The 15627-nt window shown below is 37.9% G+C and overlaps 1 protein-coding gene across 1 annotated transcript; it reads right to left on the reverse strand.

Moving 5' to 3' along the window:
* Window positions 1–12954: 12954 nt before the first annotated feature.
* Window positions 12955–13821, reverse strand: LOC145643035 (uncharacterized). Its single transcript, XM_081694199.1, has one exon. The coding sequence runs from the start codon at window positions 13819–13821 to the stop codon at window positions 12955–12957; it is 867 nt and encodes a 288-aa protein (XP_081550325.1).
* Window positions 13822–15627: the final 1806 nt, after the last annotated feature.

The following is a 15627-nucleotide window of genomic DNA, read 5'->3' on the forward strand; positions in this document are numbered from 1 at the left end:
CGCCAAACACCTCAGTGTGGCGCCATAGTCCAGATCTTTGCGCCGTCATGGAACATCGATCTAAGATTGTTTTCCATTATTTTGCTCTAAAGGGATTTGCCTAAAAGTCAAGTCCAGTTTGATCAATTTATTATACTTTAATTATTGATTAATTAATTAATTAAATTAGCAAAGTCCTTTTAGTCATTATTTTTATTTATTTAACTCATACAAGTGTCAAAAAAACGGTTAGGAAAAAACACATAAAGTATGCACAACAAATAATGCACAAGTAGTCATATAGTCACATTATGATGCAATGAGTTTGCAACCTAACTATGGCTCTAGTTCTCTAAAGTTCAGGATATAGGTTAAGTCAAAGAGGGTCCATGGTTATGAGTCCGGATGCACCATGCAAAATCCTTACCTTTGGAAGGGTTGACGCGTGTTGATGGGACCCTGTGAGTTAAACTCGCTTCCATGGTTTGGTGAATTCAACATTCTCGGATGTACCCTTCGTTGCCAGGAGCGTTCGATTGGGTAGATGGAGCATGAATTCCCAAAGGGTTATGTCCATATTTAGAACACATATGGGTTTCAAAAAATAAGGAAAAACTCAATTAGGAAGTAGAACCGAGCAAACAATACTAGAAAACTACTTGAAACAAGAAGGTAGATTTCTGGCTCGGTAGTGGAAGAATTTGATGTGAGAAAACAGTTTCGTTGCCAGACGCTGGCCCCGTCGCCAGACGACAAGCTTGTCACGTGGCGACAATAGCAACTTTAGGCGTCGACGCTGTTTTCTCAGCGCTAATTCCTACATGCCTAAGCAACTTTCTGTTCTAGAATTTTCCAGTTTTTTCGTAGCATCATTTTAATCCTAGTTGTGAAAGATATTTCCCTAGATTTTTAAGTGTAAAAATCCTATGTTTTTGACTCATTACGGATGGTCTTTCCACTGAGAACCTTTTTAATGCTTATGCCAATAATGTCAATAAAAATTACGCGCACGAAATACATAGAACTTTTCGAGTCTAATCCACTCATTATAAACCATTGCCAAAATAAATTTTAGGAATTAAAATAGAATTCCTCCCCAGTGGAGTCGCCAAAAAGTTGTAGGGAATATTTTAAGCCATCCTGCACTTGAGCCCCACAATGATCATACACTTAAGCATGGTGGCGTCCAAATAGAAGGAAGCTAGAGTAAAAGAGTCGCCAACAAGTTTTAGGAACTTGTAAACCGTTCACAGGGTGAAGGTTACACCCCTTAATGATCCATGAGATCATTAACTCCAATAGGTCTGGAACCATGACTTGAAGTTTGGGGATGAAGGTACAAATCCAACCTAAAAGAGATTAAACTTGCCCTAAAAATAGGCCTCTACTTTATTCTTCTCGTATTCATGTACGCTTTCTGACTAACATACAATCAATAGGTTTACCCTAAACATGTTTATCTTTGTTGGTTGAATATTAATGCACAAATAAAATTATTATTAGCGATCACTTGAATTATAATTAAATTAACCTAAACAAGATTATTAATTATCTTATTAAGCGTGATTATAAGTACAAATTCCCTTTAAATATGCATGAAAGGCGTGATAAAGCAATAACAATAAATATAATATCAAGTAACATAATAACAATTAAAACAATTATAATCATAATCAAAATAATAATTATAATAACATTCCTAATCATATATATTAAAGCATAATATTAATAGCAAGATCCTAGGCATGATACTAACAAGTATAATAACAAACCCTAACATGTCACAAAGTGTAGGGAATATTTCAAGCGTTACCCCAAAGTTGAACCCCACTGTGATCATACACTTAAGCATGGTGGCGTCCAAAGGGAAGGAAGCTAGAGCAAAAGAGTCGCCAACAATTTGTACGAACTTGTAAAACGTTCACAGGGTGAATGTTAAACCCTTTAACGATCCAAGAGATCGTTAAATCCAATAGGTCTGGAACCAAGACTAGTGTTCGGTGATGAAGGTACAAATCCAATCTAAAAGAGAAAGAACCTGGCTTGTCCTAAAAATAGGCCTTTAATTTATTCTTCTCGTATTCATGTGCGCTTTCTGACTAACATGCAATTAATAGGTTTACCCTAAAACTGTTTAATCTATGTTGATTGAATTTTAATGCAAAAATAAAGCTATTATTGGCGATCACTTGAATTATAATCAAGTTAACCCTAAGCAAGATTATTAATTATTTTATTAAACGTGATTACAAGTACAAATTCCCTTTAAACATGCATAAAAGGAGTGATCAAGCGATAACAATATAAATCAAGCAACATAATAATAATAATAATAATAATAATAATAATAATAATAATAATAATAATAATAATAATTCGTGACCATCATTGTTGTGAAGATGCGCGGGATTTGATCCGACACTCTCTTACTTCGGATTTGGCTATTTTCTTGGAGGCCGAGACGACCTTCCGTCGTATGGGCATTTGGCTTTGTGGGGAGTGTTTCAAGACGCATTCTCTTCGTATGAAGTGTCGGCATGGTCATGGTTCAGATGATTTTGTGGCCCCTCCTGACTTGGGAGATGGTGTTGTTTGGTTTGTTCTTTTCGGTTTTCCTAAACCACAGGTTCCTTCGGTGGTATCTCCTGGAGGGCCTCTTGAGCCTCAGTTTGCTTTTGATGTTGCTCTTCTTGATAGTTTTCTATCTAAGCGGTTTCGTTCAGTGAAATTTATCCCTCCTAAGTGTCGCTTGGGTTTTTCTCGAGTTCTCAAAGGGGCCCTTGATAAGGTGATTGGCAAGCCTGATGACATCTCTTGTTGGGTTCAATTGCTTGTGTTGCCTCTCTGTGTCCTTAAAACCTTTTCCCCAAGGAGTAGTCGCGAGTGTTCTTCGGGTGTCAGGCGTCAGCGACAGGAAGAGGGTATCACCTCTGCTATTCGTTCTTGGTGTGAGCCTGGTGGTTCTGTGCAGCTTGTGCGTGACACGTTGTCTGATGTGTCTCCACCTTTGTTGGATGCTGATGAGGACCATGATTTGTCTGAGCGTAATATTAAGCAGTGTAAGAGAAAGATTTCTGACGGACATTACACTGCTGCGGTTAGGGTTCTTTCGTCTTATGGTCTTGCCCCTTACAATGACGCTACTCTTGCAGATTTACAAGCTAAGCACCCTTCCTTTCCGGCTCCTATCTTCCCGGATATTCCCATTGATCAGCACCTTATTGCTACTCCTACTGTTGTTTTGGATCAGATTAGGGGTTTTCCGCGAGGTACGTCATGCGGTAGAGACGGCTTGCGTGCTCAACACCTTATGGATTGTTTGAGTGGTGCTGCAGTTGCTATTTCGGATGAGTTGATGGACTCTATTACGCAAGTGGTTAATCTTTTTCTCGCTGGGAAATGTCTAGCTGTGTTGGGAGAATACATTGCTAGTGCTCCTCTTACGCCACTTGTCAAGCCTGGTGGTGGTATTCGGCCTATTGCTGTGGGTACTGTTTGGAGGCGTCTGGTTTCAAAGGTTGGTGCTGCTTTGATTGGTCCACGTCTGGGAAGTTATCTAGGAGGTCTTCAGTTTGGTGTTGGGGTGCCGGCGGGTGGTGAGGCTATTCTTCATGCAGTTAATCGTTTGGTTGAGGCGCGTGGTGGTGATGTTGGCCTCTCCATGTTGTTAGTGGATTTCCAGAATGCCTTTAATTTGGTAGACCGGTCGGCTTTGTTGCGTGAGGTTCGTCTCCGTTGTCCTTCTCTCTCTCGTTGGGTTGAATTCTGTTACTCTACTCCAGCCAGGTTGTTTTACGGGGAGCATATCTTATGGTCATGTCAGGGGGTGCAACAAGGTGATCCTCTAGGTCCTTTGCTTTTTGCTTTGGTTCTTCACCCGTTAGTGTGCCAAATCAGGGATTCTTTTGACTTATGTTTGCAAGCTTGGTATTTAGATGACGGTACTATTATTGGTGATACCTTAGTGGTAGGGAAAGTTTTGGAGTTGATTTTGGCGGAGGGACCTCGTCTCGGACTCCATGTCAACATTGCGAAAACGGAAGTATTCTGGCCCTTGGAGGACCCTCGTAGCCGTCTCGTCGGTGTCTTTCCTCCAAATATTGGTCGTCCTTTGCATGGTGTTAAGTTGCTGGGTGGTCCTGTCAGTGCTGATTCCTCTTTCTGTGGTGAGCTTGTTTCGCAGAGAGTGTCGAAGACCATTGTGCTAATGGATGCTGTTGCTAAGCTCGATGATCCCCAATGCGAGTTGTTACTTCTTCGTGCGTGTACTGGGGTTTCAAAACTCTACTTTGCTATGCGCACTTGTCCTCCTCGTCTTTTTGAAACGGCGCAGGTTTTATTTGACGTGGCCCTTCGAGCTTCTTTAGAGCGTATTGTAACTGCTTCGGGGCCTGGTTTTGGTGATTGGCAATGGCGACTTGCCACCTTACCTTTTTCTTATGGTGGTTTGGGTGTATATTCGGCGGGTGATGTTTGGCATTACGCTTTCCTTGCGTCGCGTCTCCAGTCTTCTGGTCTTCAGGCTACGCTTCTTCGCGATTCTGGTATTGTTGGTCCGGGACCGGCCTTTGATGGGGCTCTTAGTCTTTTTAACAGGACTGTGGAGACTGACCTTTTGAGTAGCCCTAGTGAGATCGCTGCCCCCAGACTCATGAAAAAATTGGCAGATATATATTTCACGAAGGTCACTTCATCTGTGGATTCCACTTTCTCCTTATCTCCGCGTCAGGTTGCCTTATGGAAGTCCCAACAGGGGAATCACTCTTCGGCCTGGTTGCGAACGGTTCCGATATCGGGTTTAGGTCAGACTATGAATGGTAAGACTTACCGTTGTGTTCTTTGCTATCGATTGGGTGTTCCATTGTTCTCCGTTTCAACACCGTGTTCTACTTGCTCAAGGGTTTTTGATGGAGATATTTATGGGGATCATGCAGTATCTTGTGCTGGGATAGTAGGTATTAAACATCGGCACAACGTTGTTCGTGACACCCTTGTTGATATTTGTTTTCGGTCTGGGATTTCTGCTCGAAAGGAGGTCAACGTTGGGTTGACTGGTGGGAACGAGGGGGCGCTACGACCAGCAGATGTGTTGCTTTATTCCTGGGATAGAGGACGTGATGTATGTGTCGACTTGACGGGGTCTTCACCTTTGACACATTCGGGGTTGTCTGACTTCGTTCCTGGCCGTGTTGTGTCGGCGGCGGCTCAGCGGAAGCGGGACAAGTATGGGGCACGTTGCAGGGCTAATGGTTATGGTTTTCTTCCTTTCTCCTTTTCTTCATTAGGGGAATTAGACAAGGATGCTATTGCGTTGCTGAAGCGGGTTCAGGCGTTCGCTAAGACTCAGGATATTGGTGCTCGTGCAGCTGCTCACATCTTCAGTAGGATCGGGTTCGCTATAGCTAGAGGGGTGGGAGCCCAGATTGTATCTGGGCTCCTTACCAATTTCTTGTAAATTGATTGAATTTGTAGGTTTTTTTTTTTTAGTGGTAGTAGTGGTAGTAGTAGTAGTAGTAGTAGTAGTAGTAGTAGTAGTAGTAGTAGTAGTAGTAGTAGTAGTAGGTAGTGGTAGTAGTGGTAGCAGTGGTGGTAGTGGTGGTAGTGGTGGTAGTAGTAGTAGTAGTAGTAGTAGTAAAAATAATAATAATAATAATAATAATAATAATAATAATAATAATAATAATAATAATAATAATAATAATAATAATAATAATAATAATAATAATAATAATAATAATAACAATCATAATTATGTTAAAGCATAATAATAGCACTTACTTGGATGCCTCGTGTCTCTTTCTAATCTTGAAAGCAATCCACCTTGGAAATTTGCCAATGCTATGCGACAATCCTTTTAGGAAAATATTGCCACAATTAACAATCCGCTTCTTGGAACATTTGCAAAAAAGAGTCGATCGACAATCCACTTCGGGAAAATTTTCCACTTATTGAAATGAATGACAATCCACGTTGAGGAACCTTTGCTGAAATTTACGATGAGTAAAGACCTACGACAATTCTTTGGGAAATTTTGCCATAGGGAACTATGTGTATGACGATCCAATCTCGGAAAACTTGCCAGAGATGACAATCCGAACTTGGAAAAAATCGCCAAACAGAGAAGGAGCACGACAATCCATGCTTGGAAACTTTGCTAAAGATGACAATCCAATCTCGGAAAAATTGTCTTATAAGTGCTTGCTTTTGAACTGATGCCTTGGTGCCTGTAATGAGCCAGTGTTTTAGGCGCTTAAGCTAAGTGAGATGATTTTTTGTCTGGTCAATCACTTACTACGATTGTAATCGAGCCGACTACAAATCATGTCAATTTGCTTAGGCTAACTAGCGTACTAAGGAACTCGAAATTGTTGTAAGAGGTCCGATTACTCCAATATGTGGCCATGTATCTCGTTGCTACATCGGCGCTCGCCAGAACATATTATCGCCGCATTCCGCTTTGTCGCAAGGCGACAGATTTTGTCGCCTGGTAATAGCCTTGTCGTTTGACGCTGGAGTCAGGTTTTCATTTGCGGCTTTTTGAAAAAAATCCTGGAATGTTCTTGCTCGCTATAATGTACCTGCATTTATATTTTGGACTATAGGACTTTGCTTATCATTCTTTAGGGTTGACCTAAGACTTAGTGTTGCTTGACTCATTGACTTGACATGACTCAAGGTATAAACTTGACTTAATGATGACTCACTTTGTGTGACTTGTGTGTGCATAGTGTTGAATCATAAAGCTCGATATGTACATGACTCGAAATGCAGAAAAACAAAAATTTGTATCATTTTTGTTGAGGGTACGGACTTTCTCCCGAATAAGACGCGAAAAAAGAAAGAAGCAAAGTTTTTGAAGGTGCATGTTGAAATGAGCTTAGTCAAATGTTGTTTCTCACAATACAAGGATTGTAACATCTTAGACTATCCAAGTTTACTCGATAATAAAAGTATTTAGGTGACTTAGGTGCGGAGGCTAAGTACTTCATACTTTATGATGCAATGATGACTGATCTTGATATGACATTGCATGCTTCAGCGTTTTGTTAAGATTTATGACAAAGGAATCCTAAAGGAAGTATATTTGGTCATGTATCTGTGATTTGTGTGCTGGTGACACTAAAGTTAGGCCGCAAGAGCTAAGTGCGTGGAAAAATATATTGAAAAGAGTCAAATGATTGTGACACTTAGGTTGGGTAGGCTAATAATGTAAGGATTAAGCCTCCAAGTCTAGCTCTAAATGAAAAGGGATAAACATAAGGAATTCCTTGATATGATCAATAACGAAAGTAAATATGAATGCATGTTTATTACGGCCTCACCCCTTTGTGAGGTTGCCAACGTATCCGTTAGGAATCAGGCCGAACGTAGCTCTAGTCGAACCTCGCACAAGTGCTTGTATACCTCAAAAAGGTCTTTTTAAGGATTGTAATGTGCTTAGGATAAAGGTTGAAGAAGAAGGGGATAAAAGGCTTAAGACCCTAGATAAGCCCCCAAGGTGTGCAACTTTGCTTTTGAATATTTGTATTTTCATGCTTGAGGTTTCTCCCTCTTTTTTAGCTCTTTTTCTTTTTGCTTTAGCATTTATTTTATTTTTATAAGTGCGGGCAATCCCGATCATGCGGTCTATCACTCACTTGAAATTCATGTTTCTCAGGCACGGTACCAAGCACTCAATAAAAAACGCAATCTAAGACGTGTTCATATCAAAGACATTGGAACACTTGCCCTTTTGTACACTTTTATTGTTTTTGCTATTTTATTTATTTTGATCTTTTAAAATCACTCAAGCTTTTTAAAATTGCATAAGTTGGACACTGTCCCATCCAAAGGTTAAGTAGATGTGGGTTGAAGAAAGAAAAGACAATCGTTAGACGAGGCTGAAAGTGGTTAGTTCGGCATGATTTTTTTTTTTTTTTTTTGGAAATGCACTGATCATATGCAAGGAAATAAATGCTCATTTTATTTAAAAAAGTGAAGGGTAAAATTCAAACTCTAAGAAATAAATTCAAGGAGGATGAAGGGTGCCTATGCTAGACTTATTGGGGAAAGGTTTTGAAAAAAAGAAGAAGAAAGCATGAAATCTTGGTGAGAAACTTTCCTTGTGCATTTGTTTCATCATTACCCTCATTTTTTTTTTGTCAATCACATGAATCAAACTCGATTCAACATGCATGGATGGAAAAAGGTAAGAAGAATGAAGGTTGTGATATGGAAAAAGCATGTAGAGAATAGAAAGATGATGTAGATGGAGAGATAAAAAGTAAGGAATAGACTGTACCTCCAACTCAAATGACAAAAAAAAAGCCAACTCATGTGTGAACCTAAGACATGGTCATGGTATGAAAAGAGTATGTACGAAGTGTGTGCTAAGAGTAGTGAGTGTAGGTGACATGTTAAGACTTGTGTCATGACCATGTGACTAGACTCGAACAAAGACTAAGTTAAGACCTCACGTATATGCCTTAAATTGGACAAACTGGTATTTTACTGATAACTTGTGATCTGTGACTCTGATTGGGATGAAACCAACGCCAAATTAAAGATACAACTCGATGCTACAGATTCGTAGGTGTACAACTTGTAACTCTTTCTAGAACTCCGGCTATTATCAAAACAAGTTGACGCTTGTGCAGTATACGGGAATAAAAATCCGGGTTGACTCAAATGAATATGACTCAATTTTAGGTATATTTTTTTAGCTAAAATTAATTAATCAATTAATTAAGCAAAGCCTTTTTAGTTATTAGTTAGTTTATTAAGACTTATTTACAAACACAAGTGTAGACACCCATTTGTGTCTCCCCAAAACAAAACCCAGTGATGAATACCTTTCATGTCATTTGATTATCGAACAAAGCGAAATTGTGAAAAGTCTAGTGATGAGGATGTTTTTTATTAAAATATCTCTTCTTTCTGTTTAACTTATTTATGAAAAATATGCATTCCAGTTTAGTTTGGTCCATTATAAGGGTCCGATAAAAGTGTAGTTGGATAGGGCTTGAAAAGACCTTTCCAACGATATTATATAATCCCAATTCCGATGAAAAATGAGGAAGTTATGGCCAAAATACTAAATTGGGCCCGGTTTGGTTTTTATATGCGGCCCAATGATCTAGAGGAGGGCCTATTATTAATTATTATTCCTAAATATGTTAGGATTGATTACAGTCTTCAAGAATACTCTAGAAGGTTCTTTTAAAATCCTTATGGAGTTAGGATTGATAATTATGTTTCAAAGAGTTTGAAATTGAATAAAACTGCTCCTTTTTAGAATCCTTGTTTTGTACGAAGTGGAATATATTAAGATTTTATTTTCATGCCTCATAATCTTTATCCAAATCTTATATGGTTGGATAGATCTTGAAATTATCTTTCCAAAATTAGATATGAAACTTTATCCAAAACTGATACTTTTCCACTATTTCAGCCATATCTTTTTCTCTACAAAAGATTTTAATCTGATTCTAATTGAGTTAGAAAGTAGACATCAAGAGCTTTCCAACGACATATTAAATGACTTATTTGGACTTTTGAATCAAAAGAAATGATAAAAAAAAATCCGCAAAAACTATTTTGCAGCGCCAAAGGCCAAGCCTAGCGTCTGGCGCCAAGCTTTGGCGTCTGGCGCAAGCCTTGGCGCCTGGAGTTAATGTCTGGTGCCAAGTTTTTTTATTCTTTTCGAAACTCTTATATGTTTTTTTTTATCCATCCGGCTGATTTTCTCTATAAATAGCGTCCTAAAACCTCCGTTTTCCATCAACAATTCTCATCAATTCTTATTCTTTCTAATTCTTTCTTCTCATCAACTCTCATCAAGAATTTCTTGATTCTCTCTCTTTCTAGCCTAGCCTTTTACAAACACAATTCCTCATACATTAGCACTAGACACACCTAGCATAATTCAAAGTTGCATTCGTCCTAGACGTGAAAGGTTTTAATTTCTGAGGGTTTGGTCCCTAATCTCTCTTTAAATTATTTAATTTAATTGTTTGATTTTATATTTTTTTTGAAGTTACTAATGTATGTATTTTTTTATTAGTAAGAGGTACGAGGCATCTAAGTAAGTTCTTTAATTGCTTAATTGATATTATGACACAGAAATCATGTTTAGGTTGTTATCTTCATTCCTAGTATCATGTTAGGATGCTTTTCTTAGTATGTTGTTTAGGGTAAAAAATAAGTTTCTTAAATCAATTACGATTTCTGTAATGCTTCCTATTTTCATTCCTAATATTCATGTTAGTATTATGTTAGGACTATATATTTTAACTATATTGTTTAGTGACATGCTAGGGTTTTTTATTAATCTTGTTAGTATCATGCCTAGGATCTTGCTATTAATATTATGTTTTAAACTGATTATGATAATTATGATTATGATTATTGTTGTGTTGAATTATATAATTTAACGTAATTTGTTAATTAGCGAATTGTTTTATGTAATTTGTTAATTTAGGAATTGTTTCACGTAATTTGTTGATTTACGAATTGTTTACGTAATTTATTAATTCACGAATTATTTCATGTTATTTGTTAATTGACGGATAACTTATACATAATTTGTTAATATCATGTTGCTTGATTATATTTATTGGTATTGTTTGATATTACACCTTTTATGCATGTTTAAAGGGAATAGGTACTTGTAATCACGCTTAATAAGATAATTAATAATCTTGTTTAGGGTTAATATGATTATGATTCAAGTGATCGCCAATAGGAGATTTATTTGTGCATTAATATAGAACCAACATAGATTAAACAAGTTTAGGGTTAATCCTATTGATTCCATATTAGTTAGAAAATGCACATGAATACGATCAGAATAAAGTAGCGGCCTATTATAAGGTAAGGATCAATCTCTTTTAGATTGGATTTATACCTTCGTCCCCGGTCGAACTACCAGTCATGGTTCCAGATTTATTGGAGTTGACGATCTCTTGGATCGTTAAGGGGTGTAACTTTCACCTCGTGAACGGTTTACAAGTTCCTAAAACTTGTTCGCGACTCTTTTGCTATATCTTCTTTCCCTTTGGACGCCACCATACTTAAGTGTATGATCACAGTGGGGTTCAAGTTAGGGATAATGATTGAAATATTCCCTACAGTTTTTGGCGACTCCACTGGGGAGGATTTCTATTTCAATTCCTAAAGTTTATTTTGGCAATTATTTAGAATGAGTGGATGAGACTCGAAAAGTTATAAGTATTTCATGTGCGTAATTTTGATGAACATTATTGTCATATGCATAAAAAAGATCTCATTAGAAAGACCATTTGTAATGAGTTACTCCCTCCGTCCCAAATTACTTGCATCACTTTCCTTATAAGGCCGTCCCAAATTACTTGCAACATTTCTATAAAAGGCATGGTCCCACTATTTTTTTAATATTTATCTCAAATATCAATGGCCCACTATTATTTCACTTTTGTAAAAAAATGATAAAAAATTTACACCCCCCCCACCCCCCTACCCATACCCCCTGATCTAATTTCACACGCCACTTTCTCACTCCAAATTATTTCACTTTCTCACTCCAAATTATTTTAACCCATTTTCAAGGTTCTTTCCATTCATCTTCTTCCCCAAATCATGAAACAAATTACTGTAGATTTGAGAAAAAATCTCATGGATGATACTGAAAAACATCAAATTAATCCTGATTTAGCTAAAAACAAAGATCAAGACTCATTCATCTACCCCAATTCTGATGTAATTGGGATTTGGGTCGATGATTCTGAAGAACCATTTTCAATAGTTCCTGAAACTCCGCCAGACGTTCTCCACACTCGAGAGCGTGAAGTGACTACTGCACCGGACGTTTTTCTTCCAAGTGCGTTTTTTTCGGTAGAGCACGGAGAGTGGGTTGTTCCCGACACTCCAGAACGTGAAGTGGCTACCACTCCTGTGTGTGTTGCTCCAAAGCTAATTCGATGTAGCAGCGGACGTCAATTTAAAAATTCTGGGAAAGGTAATTTGAAATCTAGAAAAAGAAAAGGTAATGTATCAAAAGAAGATATTTTTCAGATGTTGAAGGGTTATGTCCCAATTATTGAACGACATATGATGGGTGATAGTTCCGGAAGTGAATAGTGGTGGATTATTGTGTTAGTTATTCTTATTTGATGTTCCCATCAAGTACGGAGTATTAATCTACTGCTTGTGATGTTGGTAAGCTATGCATGTTGTGATGTTCCCATTAAGTACGGAGTATAATCTAGTGCTTGTGATGTTGTACGGAGTAATTGTTAGGCAAAAAATGAGTACTCTTAGAAGATGTACTCCGTAGTGTTATTGTGTTGTTTACTTGGTGGTGTAGTAGTAAATGAATTAGGTACTCTGTAAATTGATTGACAAGCTAATTTATGTTAGCACTTGATCTTCCCATTAATAATTGACGCTTACAAAAAATTTACAAAAGTATTAGGGAGGTTCATACTAATCTACTGCTAGTTTTGATTGTTTACAATTATGCTTTCAAAAACTTTACAAAATTAATCATTTGACTTTTTAGCTTCCAAAAGTTGCAAGTTCATCACTTCAAATTGTCTACTGCATTGCTTCAACGTATGCCAAACATTCTTCAACAAGACTTGGAGATGGAGAGAAAACAATAGGAAGTAGTCCTTGTCTCTCTAAAGCTTCTTTTCCAACATGTTTTTGCAAGTAATTATTGCTCCCCTTTACTCTCATCACTTGAATTAACACCAATTGGAGACTACGGAACACTCTATTCCCTTTAGTTGGACAATACTCCCTAAATGAATTTTTAACATTCTTGACCAACTCCTTGGTGTTTTTTGGGGCTGTTTGATCCTTGAGGGATTGTATCACCCTAAAAAATCCAAGGTCTAACACATTCATATCTGGGCTGTTCGGAGGTTGGAATACTAACCTTAAGTCTTTGTTGGAATTTCGCACAGCTTCCATGAAGTCTCTGTCTTGTACTTCTATGTGAGGTCTTGCATTGTCTTATTGCAAATAGATTGGACCTTGATCGTTATCTGGCCACTTTTGCATGATTGCTGGGATCACTTGTCTGATTAACATGTTCCTATAAGCTTCTTTTGTGACTGAGGTAACTGGTTTGAGCTCTAATGTACCTGCTGGCCTATTTCTGCTTCTTCTTTTTGCTGGCACCCACCTGACAAACGGAAACATTCCTATTTTCCCATCAAAAACGCATTCTCCATCTGCATTAAATCGTGGCCTAGCAACGGCACATAGGAACATGACTTTTGTGACAAATCTTTTGCTCTTACACGTTCTATAAGGCTGTGTTTCACCTGGGAGTAGGTAATAACGTTGTGTCCCTTTTGTCATGTAGAACCATTTCTCGTCTAAATGGATTGTGTTGTACATATCGTTGAACATACCATTGTCTTGATAAATGGCTTTGAGGCACCATTTTAGTCTTTCCTTGATATTATTTTCTGTAAGTGCTGGTTTCAATGCATTTGTGTGTGGCTTGATTTGACCACTTTTGATCAACCTATGAATGGTGCTCTTAGAAACACCTAATGCTATTGCAAGTGCCCTAATGTTGCCCCTTTTGTGTAATGGAATTTCAGAAATTTTACTTAAGTCAATGTGTTTACCTTTCTTGCCAACCCTTTTAGGTTTCTTAGAGTCCATGTTAACTGCATCACCGTTTTGCCATAGAGCTTTTGCTTGCTTCAAAATTCTGTAGATTGTGGTTCGATGCACTCCAAAAAGCTCTGATGCTTCTTTCACGGTACCCCTTTTCAACTTTCCAGTGGAATTTTTTACTAGTAACCAATTAGCAATTCTGGTTCTTGCATCATTTGTAAGCTCTCTTTTCTCTCTAAAAATGCACATGATTACTCTACACTAGTTGCATCTAAGTGAAAACTGAAGAAGAAAACTTATGACATTTTTTCTAATTCTACCCCAAACACCCCCCCCCCCCGCCCCCATATTTTTTCTCTGTTTGTTCTTTACTCTCTATTTGCTGTGTTTTTTTTTTTTTTTTTCTTTTTTTTTTTGGTAATCTACAGGTGAAGCTGAAATAAAGAAGAAGCTTTTATTATGGTTCAATATATAAAGGCCATAATTTGGAAGCTCCAAATTCAAAAAGGGGATGTGTACAAAAATATTTGAAATTTCACCAAAAAAATCAAGAGGGAAAAATTATAAAGTGAATTCTGGTGATGGGAAAAATTGGCGGTGGAATGAAATCCACTATGGTGTTTGCCGGCAAAAATTAAAAAAGGAATCAAATTTTTTGGATTCACATGTTATATGCACGTGTATCCAACACTCCAACAGCACACCCCACCCCCCCCCCCCCCCCACAAAAAAATGCTATGGCCCACTTCCACTAGCTATAATAAAAAATTGCCCACTACCAACTTACATACATTATAATAAACAAGTCAATTACTTTGCATAAAATCCAGCGCCAGTCAAACCGTTGCAACTAAACCGGGACGGAGGGAGTAAAACATAGGATTTTACACGTAGGAAATTTGAGGAATATCTTTCACAACTAGGATTGAAAGGCTGCGCGAAACTGGAAAATTTTATCGTGCACATAAAGCTGCTGAGGCATGTAGGAACTAGCGTCAGAAAACAGAGTCTAGCGTCGAGGATTTGACTCTGACGCTAGGCGACATTATTGTCGCCAGGCGCCAAAGCCAAATCGCCGCACCGGCCTCTGTTCGCTAGCGCCAAGTTCTTCCAATACTGAGCTAGAAATATGCGTTCTAATTTTGACAAGTTTTTAGTACTATTTGCTCGATCCTACTTCCTGATTGAGTTTTCTCACTTTTCTGAAACCCATATGTGTTCTACATATGGACATAACCTCTGGGAATTCATGCTCCATCTATCTGATTGAACGCTATGTGCAACAAAGGGTACATCCGAGAATGTTGAATTCACCAAACCATGGAAGCGAGTTTTTTTAACTCGCGGTGTCCCATCCACTCGCGCCAACCCTTCAAAAGGTAAGGCTTCCGAGCGGTGCATCCGGAAAATTAACCATGGACCCTCTTTGACTAACCCATATCCTGAACTTTAGAGAACTAGAGCCATGGTTAGGTTGCAAACTCATTGCACCATGTTGTGACTACTTAACTACTTGTGCATCTCTTACTTGTGCATACTTATTATGTGACTAAACTAACCGTTTGGTTTGACTTGTGTTTGTAAATAAGTCTTAATAAACTAATTAATGACTAAAGGACTTTTTTTATTAAATACTTAATTAATTTGAGCTAATAAATATGTCTAAAATTGAGTTATAGTCCCCTTTAAGTCAACCCGGATTTTTATTCTCGTATACTGCACAAGCATCAACTTTTTTTTGTCATAGACGGAGTTCTAGAAAGAGTTACGAGTCGTACAACCAATGGATCTATAGCCCTGAGTTTTATCTTTAATTTGGAGTTGGTTTCATCCCAATCAGATATCTTAACTTAGTCTTTGTTCGAGTCTAGATACATAATCTAACCACATGGTCATGACACGAGTGTTAACATGTCACTTGCACTCACAATAAAGCAGCCAATAATATGTATATACACCATGACCATGTCTTAGGTTCATGAATGAGTCTATTTTTTCCGTCATTTGAGTTGAGGGTACATCATATTCCTAATTTTGTAATATCTCTCCATCTAC

This window comes from Chenopodium album, chromosome 8, assembly GCF_948465745.1.
Source record: "Chenopodium album chromosome 8, dcCheAlbu1.1, whole genome shotgun sequence".
Lineage (NCBI taxonomy): Eukaryota > Viridiplantae > Streptophyta > Magnoliopsida > Caryophyllales > Amaranthaceae > Chenopodium > Chenopodium album.

Coding starts and splice junctions, on each gene's coding strand:
- LOC145643035 (XM_081694199.1), bottom strand. CDS start 13,821: ATGTGCATTTTTAGAGAGAAAAGAGAGCTTACAAATGATGCAAGAACC.